Genomic DNA, 27266 nt, shown 5'->3' on the forward strand with positions numbered 1-27266 from the left:
GTGAAAAAGGAAAAACATCCCAAATGACAGACCTAAGAGAAAATAATGTCCTTCCTATATAGATTTTTCATACCAAATTCATCATTTTATATTAGAGAAATCAGTTATGTTACTTTTGTTACATTTTTTGTAAGCTTCAAACAGCTGAGCAGAAAGATAATAATCTTCTATTAATTCTATAATTCTTCCATAAGCTGTGGCTTCTTTTCTGGATGTTTGCTTTCATTCCATGTACACACAACTTTTCTCATGGTGCATAAATGCGCTGCTGGCTGTGTATGTTTTTGTTTTTTAAAGGGATTGATTAGAGGGGATCTAGGAACAAAGATGGGTTTTATATGCTAATATAATTTGTAAAGGTAAATTTAAGCTTCCTTCTTTGCTAGTGTGTAAAAAAAATAAATATTTAATATACTGTGAAATTTCTTTTCTAACCGCTTTTCTTGCGTCACAAAAAAAAGTCGTTACCAGGGAAAATGGTTTTGTAGAGGTCTAGGAATTTAGCTAGGCACCTTCCTGGAATGCCAGTCTGCCCATTTCACTTCCAAGAATATACCTGACTTACATGGTGTGCTCTATCAGTGCTTCATCTGTGCTTTCATCTCTTGATAGTGACAGTCCAGCACCTTCTACACAGTGCATTTCAAAGATAAGAATTAGCGCTAGTGTCAACATGCCCAGAGGGAACTTCTGATGCAAGGTTGCTTAAGACCAGCTTTCTATCCAATCTGCATTTACGTTATGGTAGAATACTGCGTCTCTAGTAAGCCATTTCTATTCCTGAAAAGCCCTTTCAAATCCATCCAGAGTTGTCAGTTTAAAATTCATTATTTTTCTCCATATTCTAAGAACAAATACTGTGGGAGAACATAAGAACAAATATAACTGCAGTGTTTATGCAAAGGTGCATTTGGATACTATATGATATCATAATAGAGTATTAGTGGTAGTCAGTGAAAAAGAATGTATTGCGTCTGTTAGTGTCACCAAGCTTTTGCAGTTAATTATTTCGATGTAACCACATGTGCTAATAGAGCCACAGCAGTTAGAGAGTACAGTACACGGGGAGCGTTTTGTACTGGGTGATATGTGAGGTGAGGTCAGTAGTTACACGTTTCCTTTCAGAGCCATGATTGAAGAGAAACCATGTAAGGAGGATGCCTATGCACTGGAAACAGAAGGATGTCTCAGTTTAAAGATGCTAACGTGTTCCTTCATGCTCTGGTGGCCTGGGGATAGCGTGCACTAGAACAGCTAATGCAGTATCTCAGGACAGGCACACCAGAAGATGGCAAAAGAAGATTCTTTTAAGTAGTGAATGAGCTGAGGCCGCTGCAGAGTGACCCAAACCAGAGAGGTTATAAATTACAGATTGGGTACAAGGTGTTCTTTCTGGGAAGGATTTCAATAAATATTTGGTCTTATGAGATATATCCAAAAGGCAGAAGCTTAATCTTCAGAGTTTCTGTACAAGCCAGAGGTAAAGACCCTCTGTAACAGATAGTTTTGTGGCAGTGGAAGGAAGCGCTCTTCTAAAGACACCCTTTCCACCCCACTCCATCCTGTCTCTCTCTTGTACAATCACTACCCCTTCTCGAAATACAGAGTTGCTCTGCTTTGCTGTTAGCTAAACCTGGTGGACCTGCTTCACCTCCCGTGCTGCCTGCTTTTGATTTCTTTACACTGCGGATGAATTTGGCACAGTGAGTCACTGAGTAGTAAATTGTGTATTAACTGTGCAAGCAAAAAAGTATTTAAAATTACCTAATGTACATTGCAGTCAGCTGACAAATGTAGCTAGCTCATGCAGATTGTGGGAATTCACACGGCTGGCTCAGCAAAGGACTTGGCCAGGTTTCCCTACAAAATTAGAGAGAAAACCCGCAGCATCACACAGTTCTTCATAAACTTCACTGCAGCAGACAGTTAATGTTGGGCAAACAACTCTGTGTCACCAAGGGACACTGTCAACTTTTTCAGACAGAAATGTAATTTCAAATGGTTTAAAATTTTACTTTTATCAGGCTTTACTCGAACTTAAAGAAGTTAACAGGAGTGTTCAGTCATTTACCTTTTATTAGTGCACTGGACAGACTTTTATGTAATAATTTAGCTTTTCTCAGAAAACAAAAAATGTATTTCTACTAACTAAAAAAATATATATGTTAAGGACTTTCTAATTAAAAGATTTCCAGTCAAGAAAAGTTAAAGCATTCTTTTTCAAGTAAAAATAAACCAAGCTGGCAGTGGCCTTTAACAGAAAAGTACTCACACTGGTATTTAATGTTTGCTTTCAAATCTGTGTGTCCAAAAATGCAGAATGCCTGTAGTGTAATGCAAAACTATGTGTGTGCATTTGCTACAGTGCTGAAAGATGCCTGCACATCAGTAGGAAACAGCAGTGCTGCTCCATTTTTTCCCTATTTCTTGTAGATTCTTGTGTCTACAAATGGTAGAGTTGTGACTAACATTTATGTTTTGTCTGTGATGAATGTTACGGTTGCAATTCTCTTTTAATTCATATGCATTTTTCAGTTTGGTCCATGCACAGTGCGTAGGAAGTTTCTTGGATTATTAATTTCTGTCTGTTTTTTTCAGATTCTGCTACAGGTTCTCATTTTTTAAGTTCTGTTCAGAGAAAGTACACAAATGCAATATGTATTTGTTTGAAAGATATTTTTGATTGCTTAGGAAAAATACTAAAATGTTGTTTATAAGTAACGCCGATGCTTTCATTTCAGTCAAAGTATTTATTATATTGAACAGTGAGGGGGATTTGCCCAGTGACATCTAAATTGTTTGGTACAGACTCCTCTGGGTAAGAGTTATGGCAGCAGCAGTGGATGTGATCTCATGCTTTGTACAAACAGAGGGAGAGTAGAGAAAGCTAAACCTAGTTTGGAGCTGCCACTAGTGAAGACTGGCCAGTGAGCAGTAAGTGTACGGCACCTGTGTCTCCAGATGCATGCAGTCTGTGACTCACTCATGGTACTTTCTTGGGGCGCCCGGTTCCCCCAGGGCACCAAGGAAAAGCTGCCTTACATGGCTTTTGTAACTTCAGCGGTGATGTGTTTTTTTTTTTTTTTTTTTTTGTTAAGAGTGACAAGCTGGCAGGTAATGCTGGTGCATAGCTTTAAGACCTTCCATACAGAACAAATGTTTTTAAAGCTTAACCCTCAGTTGTGCTCTGTTTGTTCTGAAGAGCGCATCTCTCAGATGGGGAGCTGGGTTCATTCTGCCCTCACGCTCTCCCTTCCTACAGTGTGTCTGCTCTAGCTGAGAGCAAAGATGCTAATCATTAAGGCATTTTTTGTGAGGAAGAGACCTATCTTCTAGGGGTAGCACCATTACGGCATTAAATGTCTGCCGACTAGACTTCCAGTCATTGCTGACTTGTGCTGATTCACACCAGCAGACTGAAAATGAAAACATTTGTGCTAGCTTCCAGACTGTGGAACTGCTCAGACCCATTAATATGACAGTAGCACAGTCTGATTTAAACACTGCAGTGAGGAACTGAAAAGGCAAAAAGGAAAATCCTTTTTTATGTTCCCTCAACAGCCCCATGTTAAATCATATTTGGGGTTGTGAGGCAGTGTTTCTATTTTCTTTGTGCCTTATTATTTAAGTGAAAATACCTTTGTACACACCTGTCCAAAGGAAGAAAGATTTTCCCCGCCAGTTACTGTAAACATGTTAAGTGTTCAGCCGTCCTTTAGTTGCTCATTGACCTAGCACTTCATAAATGCTGCCTAAGCATAGAAGAAAATGAGCCAGATTTCTCTATGCTGTCAACAGGGTTGCTGTAGGAAGGGTAGCATCCCAGATTTTAAAGAAGGCACTGCTTTTTCTCATGCATTTCCCAGTGGTTGCCTGCTGTGGAACTTGCTGTGGTGGACCCCAGGTTGACTTATATAGCTGAACCTATGGGCTCATGAGTAACTTGTACTTAAGCATTTTGTGCAGCTTCTCAATGAGGGGTGAGGGAGGTGCTTACAGAGGAGCTGGGATGCTTTTGTCTGAAAGTCTTCTGCTCAGGGCCTGAGTTGAGGCTGCAGGAGTGCCTTGGTTGTACAGCAGCATCTGTACTTACACCTTGCGCTTACATCACATCATGCTGGTGAGTTTGGCGTCATTAAGGGATTTGAGGAGCTGCTGTTGTGCATCTCTTCCTCCACATATAAGCCTTGAGCATATAGGTTAATAAGGAAATTGCTGTGAATAGCCTTATTCCTATGCTGCATTTGTAAAATGCTTTGGAAGTAAAATGTCCTTTTTAGGACTACAGACCAGCAGCATTAACAGTTTTTGGTGTCTACATAGAGTATCATAATTTTTTGTAGAGGAAAGAGCGCGCTGCATTTTCCCTTCTGGCTAGCAACTCTCCTTCTCAGCCAGACTTGGTCAATGCTTCACGTACGCCATTTCTGAGTAAGCGTTGGCTGGTTCACTTTCCTGCTCATTGATGGTATGAGTCTGGGCTCTGAAAACACCGTATCTCCCACAGCAATGTCTCCCTCTGCAAAACAGGATTAAGTGCTGTTACCCAGGTTTGGAGTGCCAACATAGAGCTCAGCACAGTCATCCTGGGCCAAGTGAGGCAATTGGGCTCACGGGGTTTGGCAAAACCATGCATAGGAACAAGTACTGAAAAATCCAGTGTTGTTCTGCAATTAGTTAGTGCTGGTATGTTTGGCATAAATTCAAAGTTGGTTGGGGTTTAGTATATTTGTATTTGTAATGAAGAGGAGATACATATATTCATCTCAGTCACTTACTTTTTTCTGCACAGTGCTTGGCATGGTCACCCCTCACACATAGGGCTGCCGAGCTCTTTGTCATTAGTACTGTTCTTTAATGGAGAAAGTAGCATTTTGATCTTTGCAAGGCACACAACTGCAGTTAGACTCTTCCTGTCTGTAGTGTCTGTCAAAATCTGACCTTGATGTTGCTATTGGCAGAAAACATCCCTACCAGTTACGCTTTTATGTGAATTCAATTTCAATCATGAGTTGGTTGATTGATTTTTATTTTTTTTAATTGCGTCTTCTGAAAGCCGTGTTAAAAATTAAGAAAGACGCCGTTGGATTTTTTTTAATGGGAATTCACCATTGGTTCATTCTGTGTTCTTTCTTTATTCCTTTTTTCTACCTACTGATGCTACTTACAGTTGTTTTGCTTAATAGAGGACGATCACAGAGATATTTTTCTCCCTTATCCTATGACTTTCTGGGATTTTATAGTAAGAGAGCAACCCTGTACTCCAGAGGGGGAGAATAAGAGCTCTGCTCTTCAGATTGATGAAATGTCAGTATCTTTAGGCATCAAGAGGGGGCAGTGCCTCTTTTCTTTTCTTAGAAAATAGTAAGCACTGGCATACCAAAGATGGCAAGGAAAGAGAATCTTCCCCCATTCCAACTGAGGGAGTCCCACAGTGGATCTTATATAGGCTTGGGTCAGGGGGCTGGGGTAGGGAGGGTTGGTGATCTAAATCTCACAAGTCTAAAAGAAAAATTTTAGGGGGATGGAAAGACTGATGAACATTTGAACTTGGAACTTGTTTATGGAAGTTTGACTGAGTCAATATAGTGGTTGGAAAGCAATACCTGCTTTTATAATACAGAAGTGTAGCTATTTCTAGATCCTCATTATTATTCAGAAGAAATGCATAATGCTTAAATAAGACAAAAAATGATCCCCTAAATAGATAAAGGACAAAATGTTTATCTAAAATTACAATAACATTCATCATCTTTTTTTTCCCCCTAATCTATTTTACTAGACTATTTTGAGGATTGTGGTCCTTGGCATATGGGATTACATTGAAAACAAAATAGAGGTAAGCACTCTTACTCTTCGTACTGTTTTCCAGGCAGACACAGTAAGAATATTAAGAACTGCTTTGGGTGGCTTTGTTATAGACCTGTTGCAATACAGTATCTTTTAACTCAGATAAATATGCACATTCTTCTCATTATATGCATGTATACATAGCTGTATGATGCAGTCTCTTTTTCTGTGAGAGACTCAGAGTGCGATATTTGGAAATATTTTATTAAAGAAGGGAGTGGGGTTTTTGCTGCATGTGTCTATTTATTTTGTTGTTAGAGCTGTGTTAGTCTACCTGTTAATACTGCTACCCTGAGATAATGAGCAATATGGGTAAAAATTGTCATGTGACTTGTTTAATCCCATTCCCATAATCAAGTTGAAATTAGAACTGGTTGAAAAATTGTGTGCAGTTTTCTGATAGAAAATAGTGGTTTGGCAAAACCCCCAATTTTATTGTGAAATTATTTTTTAATTAAATTATGATAAACACTGTAATTTGTACCTCAAATTAAAAATTAGGTAGAATGTGTATACTGTTGCAGAGGCAGATAAAGAAATGCATGTGTTGTAAGTGACACATAATCCCAATCTGAGCAGAAATCTGGAGATCAGGGAAATTAAAAGCTCTTTCTTGATACTATCTGATAAACTAATACTGCACAGGATGCACCAGAAGAAAATCTGGGTTTTCTCAGAGCTTAAGTGAGTCTAGAGGCTTGCACATTTTTGTAATAAAGTTGTAAACCTTTTAACTTGTTTTGCTAAAAAACTGAAGTGGAACTTAAATTATTGATCCAGAGACTCTTATTATTGAGGTTAAATGCAGCAGTTTCTGATAATTTATTTTGGTAAATTGAAATGGAGTGATATTGTTCACTGCCCATCAAATGGTGGCAGCAATAAGTGTTTCTTTTCAATACACTGAATTGTTATGCACAATTCTGAATGTGTGGTGCTTATAAAATCTATGTCCTACCTCCTTAGGCAAACCATTAATCGATGGTCTTTGACAGCTGGGAATGGTCTCAGTAGGAATGAGGACATGGTATTCTGTTCTACCCTGCTAGGCGAGTGTAGCACAGACACAACACTATTGCCAGTTTGCTCTGAAATGTATTTACTCATGCATTTCTGTCTAATACTTTGCACAATTGCCTTTTCTGATCTAATTCACAGTGCAACAATGTCATACAAATCATTTTGAATAGTCCCAGTTGTCAAAATCCTTGAAAACCTAGCTGCCCAATAAAGGTGAGAGCAGGGAGTCTTTCTGTCTTGATGCACGGCTGTTCCGACACACACTGTGTAGTCAGGACGTGGCCAAGGGCCATCAAGCCTCTTTGCTCCATCTTTTTCTATTTGTCTTCTTGATCTCTTCATTTAGACAGTAAGATCTATGGGCAGGGACTGTATACTTTTTTGGGATGGCATTATGCCAAGTAACAGGTAATAAATACCAATGATAATAAAACTCTTTGGCTGTAATAGCATTTAGGCTATCACTTCTGCTTGGGGATTTTGGCCAGCATTTCCAAAAGAGAAATCTCTCCCTGCCGTCCCACCACAGTTTATCTCTCCTCACCTCATAAAATGCACCAAGGAATTCTGTTGTGCTACCTAAAAAGGATGCAGCCTTTCTGGGGCTTGGCCACCTCTTATATCCCTTTATATCCCAAATATGTACCATAATTGCATTTCTTTTGGGCAAAGTGGGAGCCCTTCAAGACCCCAAGCAGGAATAGCAGGGTGTTACGATCTTTAGGAAGGATTTGAAAAGACTGATTTCTCTCTAGGTGTTTGATGGTGCTGTCATAATCTTGTCCTTGGCACCAATGGTGGCCTCAACAGTGGCTAATGGCCCCAGCAGCCCATGGGATGCTATCAGCCTTATTATCACACTACGAATATGGAGAGTGAAGAGGATCATTGATGGTGAGTGGTGATTCAGTTTGTGACTCCAAGAATTACCTGGCAGGCTGGGAAAAAAGAGATTTTAAAAGTATTGAAAGATTGCTTGCCGCCACTGTTTCTATTGTTCTCCTTCCTCTTACATTTTAAAAGCACTGAACAGAAGAGAGTTATGACTCCCATGGAGGAGAGTAGGTCTCAAGTTCATGGCTGTATCTCCTGTTCCCTATGAGCCCTTATAATTGATCGGTTTGTTTTTCTGTTAGGTACCTTCACATCCCCTATCCTGTAAAGTAAATGCCCTGACCTGCTTCCTGTCTCTTGCCACCAGATGTCATTCCTGATTCTGCAAAATAATGGCTTCCAATCTGCTTTTCCGATATTTGCTGCGCCCTCCCCATTTCCATACAGCTAGCTCTGTCTTGGGGCTTTCTTTTCCAAGTTCTTGTCTGTAATACAATCTTTATGTCAGATTCCAGGAGCATTTTCTTACTGTGGGAGTTCCATGCTGAAGGTGCTCTCTGCAATGCTGGTGTGTTGTACAGCATAATAACGAAGCATGTATCGGTACTGTTTTGCACAGACCTCTGTGGGGAAGCACCAGGGGTGATAAGAAAGCCCCAGCAAGTCAAAGTTTCAGAGAGCAGAACCGGTGACTGTGCCAAAAGCAAGGACTTTAGTGTAGGCTACTTTGTGTTCAGTGGTTTCAGGCATTTCAGGTTACAGGGAAAAGAGGTGAAAAAGGAATAAATGAAGGGTCACTTTGCTCATGTGTGAAAGATCAGAGTCAAGTTGTTGTTTGGGGTTTAGGTGCCCAGGAAACTCTGTATTCAGATTTGAGGAAAGGTCGTAGTCCTCTGACTGAAGTGTACAAGAAAAGTTCAGGATCTTGTGTAGCTTCAGAAAACATTAAGAATTGCAATATGCATTGAACAGCTTTGCTGATAGGTCTGAGTTTGCCATAGTTATGACAGGAGCAAAACTTCCAGAGGCGTTCAGAAGACCTATTGAAAACTGGGCTGTAGCTTGAAAAGCAGTAGAAGATAAATGCCTTTTTGTTTTTTAAAATATCCTTCTTAGTCTGCTATTTCCATTAAGGACTTATTTCTTACCACAAAGTCTAGGAATTAAATACTTAGGGCTCTGGAATAGTTCTTTTCCTAAGGGAGCCATGCTGTTCAGGTTTAGAAGGGATGGGCCTAACTCTAAGCAGAAAATCCTCCTACCCAGCAATTCAGGAAATCTGTGGTAAACACTGGAAAAGATCTGTATTAGTGGAGCAGAAGCTAGGAAGAGCATGCAGGATGCATTTCAGCTCAGCCAGGCAAATGGAGATCTGACCAAACAGTATCTAGACCCTGCCGATGACCTGCATTTCACATGTTAGAAATCCTTCCCCAGAAGAAATACTCTAGTGCTATTTCTATAAGAAATACTCTAGTTCTCTAGATGCAAGTGAAGAGGGTGACATTCTTTGGCCTGTAAAGGTCTGTAAAGGTTTTCCTTCTGATAAAAAAACAAATCACAGCTGGGTTACTTTAAGTGCTTGTTTGTGTTTTCCAGCTTATGTCCTTCCAGTGAAAGTGGAGATGGAGATGATGATTCAGCAATATGAGAAGGCAAAGGTTATTCAAGATGAACAGCTGGAAAGACTAACCCAGATCTGCCAAGAACAAGGGGTAAAGTTCACTTATGTCTTTCTTTATGCATAGCTTGTCATGGCAAATGAAACAGTTCATGTACTTTGCTGCAAGCTAAGGTTTGAGGAGTATCACTAGGACTTCTGTTGTAAGGTGACAGGTCTCAGTGTTAAGGATTAGCTGCAGCCAGGATGTTGTCAGCATGCTATTTGTCAAACAGCAGTTGTCTCCCTCTGCTGCTGTGCTTGTGTTTTTTAAGCTGAGGAAAACAAATGTGAAGAACAGAAAAAGAATGCTTCCAGTATGTAATTTATTGAATGAGTACAGATAGCTTGACATAATGCTAAGAACATGCAAAAATCATTGCCGTTGTTGGAGGCTGCAGCTATATTAAGGCTGTATTCCTAGGAAAAGTATATGCAGTTGAAAGCTGATGAATCTCCCTGCTTTAAATGCAGAAGGCAGCTTCCCTGTAGGTCAGTCAGAGACTCCTTTGGCAGACTCAAAGTGTTGCAATAAAAGCTAATAGTTGCTGGAAGCAAGTAAAGATTTAAGACTCTTCCCAGGCCCCCAAATGTTCAGTGACTCAGTCTTGAAGTAAGGGAAGGTGAAGCTTAAAATATCTCAAATGAATATATTTACATGAAAAAGGTGTAAAACCACTGATTGGGCAATGAGCCAGGAGTTTTTGCAAGTTTGTCTCATGCAAATGAGTTCTTGAATAACCTGCTTTAACGTAGAAACCGGGGATGTGTGTTGAGGCCCAGGCTATGTGGGGCATTCAGGTGACATTCAAACCGCAACAGAATGATCCCCCAAGTGACTTAATTCTTGTTTCAGTTTAAAGGTAACTATGAGGTGTCCAAATAAAGCCTGGAGATTTCTAGCTTCAACTCCCCACTTGTAGTAGGTGCTTTTCAAATACAAAATGAGGAGACCTGTAAGTCTGAATGGCTCAGTCACTCAAAAAGTTGAAGGACCTGAGCAGACAGGAGGAGAGGCAACTTGTCCCAGAACAGACCAACTGCCCAAAAGGTGCAGAATCTGAAGCAGGGATTTAGATGCCCATCTTTTACCAAGGAACCTAAAATAGTTGTGAAACCAGCAGCATTTAGGTCCCCAAATGGCTTTTTAGATTTAGTTTCAGGTCTGCTGGATCTCAAGCTAGGATTCTGCAATGAACTTTTGGTGGTGTTAGGTTGCTTTGTCTGTGTGATGAATTTGGAAGACCTGTTGACAGTGTGTGTCATTTCATAACACTGTTTTTGACAGTCTCTCATGTTAACCATAACAAATTTCTAAACCTTAGGCTTGACTTTTGCCAAAAATTAGTTACTTCCACCTATGTAAGTATCTTCACTGGCAAAACTGCAGTTCTCTTCATCACAACTTTGTACAATGATATTAAGTGATTAATGCTTCTGTCATAGTTGTGAAATCAACAGGGAAATGTTATATCCCCCATTTTAAAGGGGAGAGATTATCCTTTGACCAAACGCATTAGGCAAATCAGTGATTTCTTGAGTCCTGTTGCAGTATTCTGTCTGTCAGACCATGCTATTAGGCTAAAGTTCTTGACAATCATAAATTTTAAAACATTAGTTTTTAGAAAAGTTTTAGGAAATGCAGCCAGATAACACTCTCAATCTCTAAACAATTTTTGGTGTTATTATTTCATAGTCTTTGAGTAAAGTTGGGCTTATTATCCCAGGTGGCATTCAGGAGCAGCTCTTGCCACTCTCCATTCTGATGCATGTACTCCTTACCTGCATGCCTGGCTTGCAAAGTGGCTGAGCATAGTAGCCCGAATCTGAGCTCTGATGGTTACAGATGGTCAAGCACAAAGAAATACTGCATTGGTAGATGAGTAAATCTGTGAAAACAGAGCAGGTTCTCTCCTAGCTTTCAAGTGTCACCAGCTATGGAAAAATATGGACTATAGAAAAATGACAGCATACTAATCCCTCTTATTTTACTGTCCTGACTTCCTGCCAAACAAATGTCTCAGCTGTATAATATGGGGTAAATGTACTAATTTGCTACAGTTAGCAACATAAGACATTGACACAAGTACTGCATCCTTCCTTTGTAAATTAATAGCTTCATAATTCAGTCAAGAACAAGTTGTCAGCATTATAATATTCACATTAACATTGTGTACAGTATTTGGTGGGAAAAAGGTCTCCTAATGGTATTTAATGTCTAAAATTCTGCCAGGTTTTTGCTTTTTCATTTGATCATCTTTCCTGACCTTTTTAAAGGATTGCTCGTTCATGGAGTTTAAATGTGCATGTCTCTGTTTTTGAGTGAAGGGTTGCCTACAGTAGTCTGGCTGTCTCAAATCTGGAGCGCCGGCAGGGAGGGATTCCACTTCGCCTTGTCTGGGTGGTACCACCTCTGGCACGGACAGATGGGATAGCTGGGAGCTGCCCGTAGGGGTTGAGCTGTTGCCTCAGATACATGCTGGGGCACACCAGTGCCAGCCCAAGTAGGAAGAATGGGCAAGCCACCATGGTTGCCTACATCCCAGCAGTGGATGTAGATACTGATTCATCCTGAGGCTGCATTTTTGTGACCACACTGATGATTTGCATTTATTTACTAATTATAGACAGGGCTGAAAACATTCCTGTCAGAAAGATTTCCCAGCACTTCCTTTTCTGAGATCCTGCGTTCAGTTTCTTACTGCTTTGCCACTTGTCAGGCAATTGGGATTGACATTGTCAAGGTCTGGCATCTTCTGCAGGTGAAATTATTTTGAAAGTTTCAGACAAAATATTCATTATTTCTGGACAGGAATTGGGGAAAAAAATTAGCCTGCTTTGTTCGGGATTTAAAACAAAAATAATTGGTGGCCAGTTCTCTGGGAAGTCCCATGCCCTCCTGTTTTGAAGCTGGTATTTAACACTTGACAGGCAAAAATGGAGTTCCTGCTTTAAAAAAATAAAAGCAGGAAAGATGCAACCTCTCTTCATCTTACTTTTTGAATTCTGTTTCTTTTGTCAGTTGTATATTTTTTTGGCCCGTGATAGGGTATCACAACTATAAAGTACATTTCCATTCCTGAATGACATTGGAGACGTACTTTTGCAAACATGAAAACTCTTTCCAGATGTTGATTTTTGGCTAGCTGTACATCTGAAAACCAGAGTATATTTTATACATTATAGCTGCATGGACCACCACTTTGTTCTCTGTAGTACCCCTGAAACGGTTTGAATAGTTTGCTGTTTTATTTATTCTCCATTGGCCAAGAAAGAAGTCATTAAAAGGGAGTGGAGCATGAGGGCAGTCAAGGCAGAAAATACTGAAAGGGCTGAGATGGCTGTACAGGACTTCACAAAACATAAGAAACAATCACAGTAACAGGAATTTTTAAAAATGGGGAAAGGTAAAAGGTAAAAAAGTCTCATTGCAATTATTATCAAAAATATGAACAGAGTATATTGCTGATGGTATTGTTTTATCAGAATAACTTCACTTAAATTGCAAAACAAAGTTCCAAAGTTTCATTAACAATGCAAATTCCAGTCAGGGAAGATTGCTTTTTTCCTCTGGAATCACCTGTAAAGGAATTTCCATTTCTGATAATAGATCTACTTACATGATCTTTTCTGCTTAACTTTCATAAGAGTCATTCAGCTGAGTACAGTCCAGCCAAGACTATGTATTCAGGCTTATCACAAGAGTTCCTTTTCTGTCAGCTCCTATAGAATTGGGTTTTTCATCATTCTCAAAGCTGCAACAACTATGGAAGCTATAATTTCTTTTTTATCTTGGAATATAATTTGTACAACAGCTGCTAGTTTAATGACAGGGCTATTTAGCTGGTAAAATTACCTATCGGAGAAATAACTTACGTTATCCTTTTGCAATAATTTTAATTTATTTCTAACTACCAGTCATTTTCTTGGTGAATGGAAGGGAGCCAAGGTCATCCGGTGTTTCATTCTGCCTATAAATCTTTAGTTTGCAACTGTCTCCTGATTTTTATTGTTACCAACAATGGCTAAACTAATGGAAATAAACATTGGATTGTATCCCAGTGGCAGATGAGCTTTAGGGCAGGGCATTCTGTACGGACAGCACTAATAGAATTGAGCAAAGTTATTGCTCCTGCATTAGACACGAATAAGCTTCTGGCTAAAATGTTCATTGATCTCTCTGAAACTATGTCAATCATACTCTGTTGCTAGACCATTAAAGAGAAGTACTATATGATTCACTGCTAAGTTTGTCCCTTTTTGGGTCTTATATGCATGTTGTAAAACATCAGATAGGATGGGTGGCACATTTTATAAAACCAGGCATGTAAACTGAGATGTTATCTGGAGCTCTGGGTAGGTCTCTGTCATTTTACCTGCTTATAAATAATCACCTAATGCATTCTTTAAGTGAGGAAGTGCACACGTGTGCCCCATAGTTCTTTCTGGTTTGTTTCCCGCCAAAATATTGCTAAGTTTGTGGTACGAGAGGACATGTAACAAATTTTGAAAACATTAAGTAAGTTTAAATTTACCATCAATGAACTTTCCCTTCATGCCTGACAACCTAGTTACTCATTCTTATGTCAGACAGTCTGTATCTCCCCTTTTCTTGGTAGAAAGTGTATTTCCACTTTAGCCAAGTGTATTACACCTTTATTGCTGTCTTCAGCTCCTTCATGGGGGGGTGTAGCCAGGCTCTCCTCAGAGGTGCACAGTGACAGTACACAAGCTGGAATGTGCAAAATTCCTATTAAATATAAAAACAAACATTTTTACTAGGAGAATGTCCAGGCACTGGAGCAGATTGCCAGGGAGGTTGTGGTATACACAACCTTGGAGATACTCAAAACTTGACAGGACAGGCTTTTAGCAACCTGAGGTAAATGGACTTGCTTTAAGCAGGGTGTTGGACTAGATGACCTTCACAGGTCCATTTCAGCCTAGATTATGCTGTGATTCTATGAAGTTTTCAAATACATTTTTTCCATTGCAAAGTATGTTAGGAACTTACTGATAAAAGAACCCACCAGAAGCTACCAAAGTATATGTAATTAAAGATAATGAATATCAGAGGTGTCCTGGTAAATAATGTCAGTAGCAGTCTCAAGTGGACCAGTGCTCAGTTTGTAATTATCTTGAGTCAGGAGATGGGTTACTTTAGTCTCTGTGATCGCAACAAGTTATCTTCCACACGACAGCATTATTTGCCCACTGGATCTCTGTGGGATTTACAAGATTTTTAACACAGAGCTGATACTTATGAGTAAGTCTTAATTTAAACAAATCAAAGCATGTGTATAAGTTTGTATGCTTTTTTTTTTTTCTTTTTTGCCTCACAATATGCATGATATGCATCCTTCCTTACAGGCTGAAGGAAGGATGGTCTACCTGAAAATATGAAACATGGTTTTCTCAGTACAGCTTTCCTGCAGTACTCTGTATTGGAGAGGCCCAAGTCTACAGATAGCTACATCAGCTCCTACTGCAAATAGAAATTTCATGTGTTTAACTTGGCCCAGAATTTTTACTTAAAAAGACCATTATATTTTATACCTTTTAATGATTTATTTAACCCGCTCTGGACTGCATGACATGCAGTCAGAGCAATCTCATTAGCTCTTTTACACATTAGAACTGCCCGAGGTCAGTGTTCAATATAATGTTCAATAGATACAAGCACCTACGCCATAATTTGTTCATGCAGTCTCTCATTGAATTACGCCTGTAAGGAACACCCACTTCTCTTAGACTTAACCTTTTTTTTTAGTGGGTTGCTTTTAGTGGCCAAAACTGTATTCCAGCTTTTACAATATCTTGGGATAATTTTTTAGTAACAATTGGAAACAATTAATATTGAACTGATCTCCTGAATAGATGCATGCCTTTTGTGACCAAAAATCTCTGTTTCTTGTTTAACTTCTCCTAGATATTTTATTGAATGTCCTTTGATAAATGGTGATTTTTCCATCCCACCCAGTCCCTTTTTGAACATGCTAGAGACTTAGAGAGTTTGGGTTTGCATTTGGAAGCAGTATATTGAGTTGGGTTTTGGCTCTGTCTTATTCTCTGTAACAGTTATGGTTCTGCATCTCTGTGGAACACCTTGTGTGGATCACTTTGCATCAGTAACAGTGGATGTGGGCATGAGACAAACACCATTATTACAATGACTACCCTCTTCTCTGTCAATAAAAAAATGACAGTTACACACACACACCAGTATTTAATTCTAGCGTTCCACTGTTTTAATGACTACACAGACATCAAGGCAAACATGAATGGGACCTGGAAGCTGACCATCTGAGGTAATGGAAAAGTGGAAGGGAGAGCCTGTGTTAACCAGCTGCAGCTGCGTGGTTTTGTAGGCAATATCAATTTCTGCTGTTATCTTTCTGAACATCTCTGTGTGCTATTACTCACCTTGCACACGATGTTGAAGTCCAGAGCACTGTGCTGCTTTACTGTGCCTAGGAATTCAATTCTCATATCTGCTCTTGACAGTCTCATGTTCAGTTCTGGATTTTAGACCAGTGTTGATGAAAATAATACAAGCATGTGGATTGTGCTTGCAGCTGGCAATAAAAGAGGGTTTGCATATCACTTTAAAAGTTGCAAATCCTGCATACGCTTCTCATCCTCAGGCAGTGGATGAGGGCAGTGTTGCATGAGCCACGACATCGGGTCTAGGTTTCAGTTTCTGCTAGAGTGTGACGTTTGTGCAGTCTTCATAAGCAAGTGCTTCCTTTGCTGCTGTAGGCACAAGCGTGTATTTCTGTCTTTCAAACATAAGATGGCAGCAAAGCCCCTTCTGTTTTTGACATTACCAGCGGTAGTAGCTGTTCACCTGAATAACCATGGTAGCCGTTTTCTCTGTGGATTCCAGTTTCTCATGCTGTCTGTGTGGTTGGGTTCAACCAAGGTAGTAATTTTTCCCATATAAATAGAAAATAAATAATTGTTTGGGCAAAGTGTAGTTGTCCAGCATGGTGATCCCAGCAATGGTTGCAGGCTGCTACTTGGTCCAGCATGCCAGGCTGAGTAGTTCATAGCTTGTTGGCAGAGCCATATTAAACAATAACATTTATGAACTCATCTATTAAAAACTGGATGGTGACTGGGCATGGAAGTTTTAAAGATTGACAATAAGCTGTGGATATTTGGAAACGCTTGCTTTATTGATTGGAACATGTAAGTGGGCATCAGAAAGTCTGGTCTCTTCCCCCATATTTGCTGTAGGTTCAATGTAGCAGGAAAGATCACCTAATGTGCTTCCTTTTTCACATCTGTAAAATGCAGTGATTCCCTTCAAGCTTTTGATTGTTACAAGGTTCAGCCAATCTTTGTAAACGCTTAAGCTGGTTAAATTGGGTGTGATACAGAAATACAATTGTTGAGCTGACTTTTAGGTAGCTTTATCTATGTGTGTTATGAAATACCTGCCAATTTTTTTCTCTTCCATGAAAAAGAAATCATATCCTGCCTCTAGGCCAGAATTAAGCATTTTAGTGGCAATATTTCTTTTTCTGACACACAGGAATGTTTTTGAAGGATGAAATGTGAAATGTAGAAAAACGGTAATGATGCCTAATTCTTATTGCTTTTTAGTTGAGCTAGGCAAATAGATATAGTTAGACAATAATTTAAAAAAAAACCTCCAGATTTATTTTTTGCCTATCACGTTTGAGTGCATTTCTTCCTTTAAACCAAGGCAGTGTCTGAAAGGGTATCTTCCTCCCTTTAAAGGTGAAATGTAAGATATTTTGGGATTTCTTTTTTTTTTTCAAGTCAAGGATAAAACCTGAAATTCTCTGTAGTGTAAAGTTGAACTCCAGACAGTCCTTTCATGGCTGAATGACGCATTCATACTGACACCCCTGGTATGGCATGGGCACCTTAAGCCTCAGGAAGCTTAGGGCTGGCTGGGAAAAGAGTTAGCACTACCAGTTTGCTACTTCTTCCTAGCTGATAGGTTAACACAAAAAACACTGTCTGGGATCTGCCATGGAGGTTTCATTGAAGGAATCAAGGAGCAGGGCTGTATTTTGATACTTGCTGATACTACCTGACTCCTCTGACTGCCATTGCCAGAGGACCTTTGGTTAAAAGCAGTGAGCATTTCATGCAGCCAGCTGTCTGCAGCTGCCAAACCTCTGTCCGCTGACTTCAAGATGGAGAAAAAGCTGTGTGCTTTGTTAGTTCCCTGTATTAGGTGGTTTGAATGTGATCTGGAAAGCTTAAACTGCCCTTTTGCTCTCTAGATTTGAGTCTTGCAGTGGGCCTTCCGGTTATTGTAGCTCCTTCCCATATGCTCTGGAAACCAGATAGTCTCCAGATGTGGCAAACTGAAATCCCTTTTTCTTTCCTCTTTTTTTCTTTCTAAAATCTGCGGAAACTCTGTCTTGTTTCCCTCCAGTCGCTTACACAGCTTGGAGGAACTGCTGGTGCTCTGCGGCGTGCCTGGGGTTTGCGCCGTGTCTGATGTGGACCACGGTGGAACAAACTAGGTCCACTGATGGATTCCAAAATCTGACAGCGAAGTAATTTGAGTCAGCATCTGAGAGGCAAGAGACAGAACCAGATTCATTTAGCCTACATGCTGTTGCACACCAGTTTTCAAGCTTTGAGGTGCTAATTCCATCTCCGCTGTAAATGCGGAGTGACAGGTGCAGTGTGGCTTGCCGTAGCATCATGCTTTCTGATGGCTTTTCAAGCCTTGAACTATAGGAGGCCCAGCAATGCTAAATTTTAAATGCCTTAGCCTATTACTCGCCTCATTTGCTTTTCCCTCTCAGACTCTCTATAATTGGACATGACTTGGTCGCTGCTGTACTACTGATCTTAAAAAGAGTTTAAAAAAGAGAAACCCTCTGCCACGCAGCCCCATAGCTGTACTGGATGGCAGAAGGGAAGGACAGTGGGATCTTGTAGTGCCTATCTAAGGGCTTAAAGGGTCTCTGCAGGCTCTCCAGAAAAATTATTTTCCTTCTTGCGTTGTGGAAGACCTATGGCTGTCAAACGCAAGAGAAATATGTTGTGTCCCTCAATCAGATTGTACCTGGTAGCTTCTGTCTTTTTGTCAGTGTCTGCTTTATAACACCAGTCACGAGGCAAATACCCTCCTGACTGCAGAAAGTCATTAACTGCCATGGCTCATATATTTGAGGGGAGTGGCCAGAAAAGTGGCAACCTTCCCCAGGGTTTTCTGCACACTGTTGAGTACAGAAGATTTCAAGCTGGAAGAAGACTGTGGTGTCCCTCCCCGTTGCCCAGTTAGTGGGGGAGGACCATTCTGGATACTGCTTGGAGAACCTTCCTCCATAGAAATCCTCATTACAAAGTCTAGCAGATTAGGGATGTTTGTCATGAACCTAAATCCCTAGATGCCTGTTAAGAGTGGTCTTCTATAAAGATTTAATTTGATTTGGCAGTTAGATCTGTTAAAAATTGTCCAAAATCATATCTTCAGGATGCAGACGTACAAAATAGAAGACCAGCATGAGGCATTCATTATTTCTAGATTATATGGACAAAGGTCCAGCTCACGTGGGCTCTGGGAGAGCATCAGCTTGGAATCGCATCCTGGCTCAACCACGTTGTATTTACTGTCACCAGTTTGTAGTGGTTTAGTGATAAAATGAGTAATAGGTCCCCGACTGTAGAATATAGACTTCTGGCCATGCTTATATGACATCAGTGTGTGGTGTTGTTTTTTCCTCAAGTTTGAAATCAGGCAGCTGAGGGCCCACCTTGCTCAGCAGGATTTGGATCTGGCTGCAGAGAGAGAGGCTGCGCTGCAGGTCCCACATGTACTGAACAAACAGAGCAGCAACAGGTACAAGGTGGTAGCAACTGAAGATTCGGATGATGAAGTCACCGAGAACATCACTGAGCTGCGACCTCCACGAGGTGAGTGCTGCCTGTGTGCTGCTACCCGCTGGTACAGCTGGTCCCTTACATGGAGTTATTGAACCCACTAAATACTTTCACTCTGCCAGTGAATTGATTACTTTCCCTGGAGACTGCATTTTCCCATTTTTGCAAAGAGGCTGCGTCTGCTTCGAAGTGGCAGGAGCTGTTGTATTTGCAAACAGATTCTGAACAGAGCCAATAAAATGACTCGGGAAGAAAATGACTATGATGTACCTTCCCAGTGTCCTCATGATTATATCCATCAAACACTAAAGAAGCAGCAGCCAAATCAGAATTGATGATAATCACTCAGAGGTAAAAGCAGGGAAACTGAGAAGAACATTGGAAAACAGTTTCGGTCTTCGGCCACTTGCGTTTCTGTGGTTTAGAGGGGACCGATGCATCAGCTATGAAGCTTGCCTTGCCTAGAGGCTGTGCTCTCACCAGGTTGCTTAAAACTGCCAATGCTGGACAGCCCCCCTGTGCTTGGACAGGGCAGCTCTGGTGCCAGAAAAGGAGCGATGCACTGTGTAGGCAGCTCCTGCTCGGATGTCTAGGTGCCATGTGACTATGGTGAAGAGCAGTCTGTCGTCTGTGGGCTGTCTGTTGGGCAGGTGTGTGGTTCAGGGGAATATCAACAGTTAGATTTACTTGGATCTATTTTTATCACACAAGTGCTAGACCAGAAGTATTTTTGGAAAAGACATAGCTCTTTTTCCTGTGATCCCCCAACCCTGGGGGATCCAACTCCACACAATGGAGTGGAGAACATGTCCTGATCTCAGTAACATTTAACATAATACTCCAGAGGAGACAACACTTTCTACCTTAGCGATATGTTAGTCTTCCTTGGACATCTTAGCTTGATTATTTTAGTAGATGAGCAGTATGTGAATATATCTGAATTAGAGGTTTGGATGGTATCTTTATTTTGGTCAAACTCCTTAGAGTTCAAGGCACAGAAGTACTTTAATCAAAAGGTTTAAGAGAAAAAGCTCACCAGATGTTTTCAAATTATAATCCTGTCCATTCTCTACACAGTAATGAAAGCATGTAGAAATTGTTTTTGTTTTTTCCTCTTTTTAATATCTAAGCGCTAGCCACAATTCAGCCATTAATTATTCCTGATTTGAAATTGTATTTAAAAGCAGGCAGTTGAGCAGACTGCCCCCTAAAATGCATTTCCCCCTTTTTTGTAGGATTTCAGAGGTTTCCCCAGTGGATATACTATAATTTATGCATGTGTTCCTTGAGGGTTACATTTGGAACTGGAGAGTGTTGTGCACATTATAAGGAGGTTTGCTGAAATTTTAGTGCTGTGGAGATTCATGTAAAAATTCTTCTGTCCAAGGTATTCATTCAATCATCCAAGTTAACACAAGTACTCATTATTTGTTTCTCCCTGTAAAATGCTGGCCACACATGCAACAAAGTAGACACACAATCTTCAGGATTGATTTCTACATTCAGTTAGGATACGTGATTAGAGAGATTCATGCTTTTCACTGAAAAAGACGTTCAGCAAATAAGAAAGCATGCATTACTTTACATATCAGGTAAGGTTTGTTACATTTTATGTTACATTTAAACAATCATACTGAGTATACAGAATTAATTTCTGATTCCCAGAAGTCATCTAAAAATACAGGAGGAAATATTTTTTGTGCATTGTATCATATATTACATACAAAGCATTATTTTGAGCGCTTGTCCTTAGAAGCTGAATCCGGGTGACTCCATTTAAACAATTGTCCTTTATGTTGAATGAGGCAGGAGTTGGACAGAAAAAATTTCCTTTGGCCTTACAGCAAGAGACACCCATCCATGATATAGTCTACCATCATGGTGGACTACCAACAAGGGGGCCAAGTTAAGACTGCATGAGAAACCACAAGCCCAGCAATAACATTTCAGTGCTTTAGTTCACAATCCAGGTAACGGTCAATTGAGGCAGAGGATTTTGCATGTAATTTCCTGGATTATTTTGCAAAGGAAAGAAGTAGTAAGCTACCAAGGCTTTGAATCCTGCACTAGCAATGCTGGCTTAGAGATTGCTTCTGTGTAAGCTACAGGACTTCAAAACCTCAACTAACAGCTTGAGAAGGCAGTTACCCTTGGGTAAGAAAGATCATGACCCAGCCATGCCTGGTTCTTCTCCCTCCCCACCTCAACTGGGTCTTTCTTCTCCAGCTCTCCCAGCACCAACTTGCACTCCCAGTAATATGCTGGCTGTTGCTGCAGCAACTTTCACCGTTATCACTTTGCCATGCCGCCAGCGTTTTCTTCATCTACACCGTGGCCATTCTGAGCGATACATATATCAGCAAAATCTGAATGTGGTATGTCGGATGGAAGAAGAGCATGTCTTCAGCTGAAGGTGCCTCCATTTGCACAGTGTGGAAGGGATATATCTGGTTGGTGTAGGATCTCCCCACCTGCTCAGGCACATGAAATACTCCTGAGAGCTGACTCTGCAGAGCACAGACGATTAAGACATTTCCTGTAGGTCATTTCTGTATCCTCCCGCTTCTCACGTGCTGTGGTTACACTGGCTGTGCTGTCTTCAGGGCTTTCCACACCACTTGCTCTGCCTGGAGCTGTAAGCCACCAGTGTTTAAATCCTGACTTTTGGGTCAAGGGTTATGTTTTGCAAGTTACCCTCTGTGTCAGACCACATTAGGAATTGCTTTGCATCCATTTTCTCTAAGCTGTGTTTTTCCTCCTTAAAGATTCCAGAGTGATGATTGCAGTTAATCATTCTGTGTGCCACATGGCATTTGTGAGCTTTGAAAAATATCTGCAGTTGCCTATTATACTGACTAGTTGGAGGAGAAATAAGGGACCGGGTTGCTAATACTGTTAAAAGAAAAGCTACGGTTCAAAGCCATGATTCAGCTGTTAGGCAAAACCCGCTCTGATACGTTGTTCTCTTATGCTCTGGTAGATCATTAGCCCTACATATAACACCTGAGGGTAGGGTATGGCATGGAATGCGTGTGTTTGTGCCAAACTTAACTTTGTCAGCCTTCCAAAACATCACCGTCTTTGGAGAGCCCTGAGTTCTGCCAGACCAGCAAGCTTGAGCTGGCTAGAGAACATACTGCATGAGAAAATGGGATATTCCATCTGAAGCTAATCTTATTTCCCCCGTCTATATTGAACAATGGAAACATTCAGTGCAGAATACTTTACCACGAAGGGGTTATGGAATAAGAAAGCATTCAGACTCATTTCCCTCCCTGGGAGTTTTATGGGATAGTGCATAAATTAAAGCTCCTCAGGGGCAGCTGTAGCTTGTACTCTGGTATTTACACTGGATTTTGTGCAACCATTTACTACAGCGTTCAGTAAAGTAAGTCAGGTCACCCCAGCATCACATGGTACACACCACCGCAGGGAATTTGTGTAGAGACACACTGTGGCCTGCACCAGGAGAGTATGTGCTGGCTGATTTGGTAGCTTTCAGTAGGTGTTTTCAACCAGCTTTTCTTTCGGCAGGCCTCTTTCTTTTTTTATCTGAAGCGCCTTAATTGCTGCTACGAGACTGGGAGAGGCAAGAGTTCTAGTCAGATGGTCAATGGGCTCTGAAAGTGTCCCATAACTCCCTAGTTAATATTTCATGCCTCTTCTTGAAGGACCACTTCTTGAGGCAGTACAGCTGTAAACTGTTTGTGGCCTGGTCAGTCCTGTGCTAATTCTCTGAATAATGAGCTGGTTGCTGCCTCACACGCTTGTGTATCCCCAGAGTAGTTCACCAAGAGACCTCCTAACATAGTAGGAATAACTCTGTGGAAAATGTGTGGATATATGGTATTTTCTAATTAATTTGGCTAAGAAGCAGGAAATTTTTCACTTTTAACTTGCTTTGAATGGAGGTTTTATTTGTCTTGCCAAAAAATTGATCTCTAGAGCGGACAAACATGAAGGCTAAAACACAGGCTTCAGCATGCAAGTCAAAGGGTGCCATTATCAACACCAGGAAAGAAGATGGACTCAAGAGAAGGGCAGGACTCTAGGAGCTATAAACCTAGGGCAAAGCTGTGACATCTGCTGCACTCTGAGCACTTTACTTAGCTTCTCTGCCTCAGTTTGTAAAGAGCTTTGGGTGAAAGCTGTTGCATGTGAATGCACAGCAGCATCGCTAATGATTTTCAGGACCATTGTGGTCAGCCTTTCTCTAAGAGCAAGGGAAATATCCTAAGTGCTGTCATCCCTTTTCGTCTTCCCAGAGATGGTTACCATTTGACATAACGGCAAATATCCTGTCTGTTAATTGCTAAATTATAGAGGAAGTTTCTTCTCTTGCTGAGTTCTTTCTTTGTACAGTATATAACTGGTCACGGTCAGAATAACATCTAATGTTTTCTGCTCCTGCACAAATCATTTTGAGTGTTTGGTATACAAAGTTCCAGGCTTCAGGGAGTGCCAGGTTCACAGTGCCCCATATAGCCATTAATACTTCCTTCCAAAATTTATTATTCTTTAATCTCCCATAATATATGAATTACAGTCCCTAGTGGAAATTCCTCATTTTCCTGCATATATCATTTCAGTTTTTGAAACTCTACAGTACTGCCATAGTTTAAGATTAATATGCCACCCTTCTATTCCTTTGAGCAAGAACCGGATCCTAGCTCTGTTACTTCGCATCGCAGAAAGCTTATTTTAGCTATTCTGAGTCAAATTTCCATTTTTATGGGGTTAGCAGTAAGGCTGTTGCTTTCGGGGACTGCTGCAATTTATGATCATGCTTGGAGAAAAGTAAAGCTTGCTCTCCCCATAGGTACCCACTGTTTTGTAAGTGAAGAAAGTAGGATATTGGGAGGGGAACGTGAAAAATTCTGGAGCTTCAGAGAGCTTCCCTTAAGATTATTCATAAGGTGTCTGAGAAGGCAAAGCAGGGCACTGGAAAGGATTTTGTCAGTTGTTCCCTGCAAGGCAGTCTGAGCTGGGTGAACACTTAAACTCTAAGCCAGTTCCTTTGGTGATCATCTGTTAGTGCTCTAAGAGGGCCCTGTTACTGCAGAACAATAGATTAAAAAATAGTTTATGGTTATTTTCAAATGTTGAAATGTATCTACTTTGAAGACTACTCCTGGAAATGGTTATATCTTAAGTGCATTCCACTTCCTGGTTAAACTCTGTGTATCCGTGGAAGAGCGAGGATTTGGCTTCTCTGTAGATGCCTCTTTCAGGCTTTGTGGTTCTCTGTGCACTGATCATCTAGGCAGGAGTCAAATGAATTAAACCTTAAAAAACACTTACATAAATGTGTGTGTAGTTAGTGAAGTTAGGCTCTTGAATTTCATATTCACCAAATGGGTGGGGTAGAAACTTTTCACTTCCAGAAGTGGTGAGCGTACAGTCACGCGTGTGAGGTTGAAGTTGTCTCCCATCATTAATGTGCAGAGCTGTGAAGACATTGCTGACAGGTAAAGGACCACAGAACTGCAACGTTTTCCACCGTCCAAGCATGCAGCTCCTTTCATAATAACCCCTTTCATAAACAGATCGTGCTCCATGTGACAGCAGTGATGTATTTTGCCTTCTGCTGGCATTATAACACTGTTCCAGCATCTCACTTGTCTAAATTATTAGAAATCTTGTCCTAATTCCCAGTCTACATTTATTCCTTGCTAGTTTATAACAATTTGTTCTTGAGTCCTTTTGCTTAAATTATTCTTCTCTTTCCCTGATGTTTACCCAGCAAATTCCTGTTTTGTTGGTAGCTATATCTTTCTCAACCTTTGTTTTTCTAGACTCGACAAATGTGGCTGTTTTGCAGAGACAGACCCAAGTTCCTCTGTGTTTGCTTCAGGCTGACTGTAACAAGCCAACTCAGATCTGGATCTGCTGATCCATATTCATAGAGAACAAGATTGGAAAGAGCATTGAGAGGTCCCCCAGGCCATCCTCTACCCAAAGCCACCAGCCATGCTGACACACAGATGTCTTGCATCTCAGCCACGCTCAACTCGGCACACAGTGCTCCTGCAGCATGATCTGCTAAAGCGAGGGCCAAAGCCACCCAGTGTGTTGTCAGTTAAGGATTTTGGTTTTCTGTCCCAGTTTTTCTGTCCCAGCTGTATCTGCTGATAATGGAGCCTGTTCCATATCCCAGGGTTTCCTTCTGCACAACCACTTCCATCTCAGGTTGATTTCTTTCTTAGAACCAGGCTGAATCTGTTGCTCTGTTTTCTGTGCAAGCTAACTCTGACAGTTCCTCTCAAGGTGGATTATCCACATGCTCAGGCGTCCGTCCAACCCCTGCAGGGACTGGGTATCCGTGTGAATGGAACAGTCGTGTGAGTACTGCAGCTTGCACTAATGTGGCAATCTGCCTTCCTTTGAAAAGCAGGGGAAGTCTCCTGGAAAGTGCCAGCTGGCTGTTCGTGTTTCCTCTTGGCACAAACTTTCCATGTTGCTAGAGGGAAAGGGAGAGAGACCTTCTAGGGCCAGCAAAGCAAAGGGGAAAAAGCTCTGCTCAGGTCATCTTGCACAAGACCAGAAAGGTGAACTAGACAGTGCAGCACAGCCTAGGGAGCATGCATATGCCTTAATAAATGAACTTACAAGCGAGCACTGAGCTATACTTGGACTGCTGAGGAGAAGAGGAGGTTAGGTCTGGCTGAGAATTCGGTGGTGATGAAGTTCAGATGGCCAAGGTCAGACAGATCTGGAATGCCAGAGACTGCGTAGCAATCTGCAGGGGAAAACTCCCTAGGAAGGTTACAGCTTCGTTAGGGAATCTTCCCCCGTGGACTGCCAGTCTGCGCTCAGAAACGCCTATAGATGTCCTTTTTTATGTACATTCTGTCTTCCTTTCTTACTGCGCTACAGTGTCATACTAAAGCTATGTTCTTTTTGGGCAAAGTCAGGTTGTGGCAGTGTTATTGGCTAGTGTCAGAGCAGCGTGGCTGTCCTCACTTTTCTTATTTCTAGAAGCGTTTAGGGAGCAATAACTTGATCTTATAACTTGTGCCTTGAAAAACCTCCCTGCTGAGAGTGTATCTTAGTGGGGTTTATTGCAAAGTGCATTTTATCCCACTTTTCTTTCCCAAATGCTTCTAAGTGGTAGTGGTACTTTAAGAATATGCCAGTGTCAGATAGCAGTGATGGAGATGAAAGATCTGCTTCTTTAGAAACCTCCCAGTAAAGATTGCTTTCTGGAGGAAAGTCGGGGTAAGACATTACTCTAAGGACTCACATCCTCAGTGGGAGGCTACACAGCAGAAAAAATAACCTTCCAGTTCAGAAAATTCAGCTTTGAGAGACAGACGGCAGTACAATCAATGGCAATAAAAATGTGAAGTAAAATAATAATGAAATACTTCAAAAGAAATCCCTTTTTTAAGGCCTCTAATCTAAAAGATGTGCAAATGGTATTTATTGTATGCAGGGGTTTTGCAAACTCATTCACTAAAGTCATTGATGAAACAATTAAAGGTCACCGTTGAGGGATTATAGAACTAAGAGAGAGATCTGCCTTGGGTGGAATGTCATTTATGCGTTTCACCAAATTTATTAGGTTTTTATAGGGCCAGGAGAGGGAGATTGCAACGTTGTCTCTTGGGTCAGATGAGATTATATGGGTCTGTACTCTAAATAGTTTATTACTCCCTGAATCGTTTTAGTGTGTGGTCTGAATCTTGCAGGAAAAGAACAGGCAGATAATTTGAAAACCTTCATCAGGCAAAATCCAGTAGCTGTCAGACAGATCCTGACCAAGAACCGCACGTTTTTTCAATAACAGAGATTTGGGTAGCAGGCTAAGAGATGAGACTGACTTCCCCTTCTTGATTTGACTTTACTGCACTTACAGGCTCACAGAAGTGGTTGGTTACAGTGTCAAGGAAGGCTGGTGTGGTTTTATGCGAGATAGGTAGGAGTCTGAGCAACCTTCCCAACCAGACACTCTCTTCTGTCTAGCAAAAAGTCCTGATCCTCTTGGAGTCAGCCCTCCTGTCGATCTGTGGTCCCACATTACTCT

At 41.0% G+C, this 27266-nt stretch overlaps 1 protein-coding gene across 2 annotated transcripts in view; it reads left to right on the plus strand.

Annotated features, from left to right (window-relative positions):
• The window catches only part of TMEM266 (transmembrane protein 266), an 89272-nt gene that overhangs the window by 52281 nt on the left and 9725 nt on the right, over positions 1 to 27266 (plus strand). For both annotated transcript variants that reach the window (XM_076348446.1, XM_076348445.1), the window contains exons 7-10: positions 5783 to 5839; positions 7626 to 7764; positions 9304 to 9419; positions 19087 to 19273. In XM_076348446.1, the coding sequence (XP_076204561.1) occupies positions 5783 to 5839; positions 7626 to 7764; positions 9304 to 9419; positions 19087 to 19273 (499 nt within the window). The remainder of the gene's footprint in view (positions 1 to 5782; positions 5840 to 7625; positions 7765 to 9303; positions 9420 to 19086; positions 19274 to 27266) is intronic.

Source organism: Aptenodytes patagonicus, chromosome 10 (genome assembly GCF_965638725.1).
Source record: "Aptenodytes patagonicus chromosome 10, bAptPat1.pri.cur, whole genome shotgun sequence".
In the NCBI taxonomy this organism is placed as follows: Eukaryota; Metazoa; Chordata; class Aves; order Sphenisciformes; family Spheniscidae; genus Aptenodytes; species Aptenodytes patagonicus.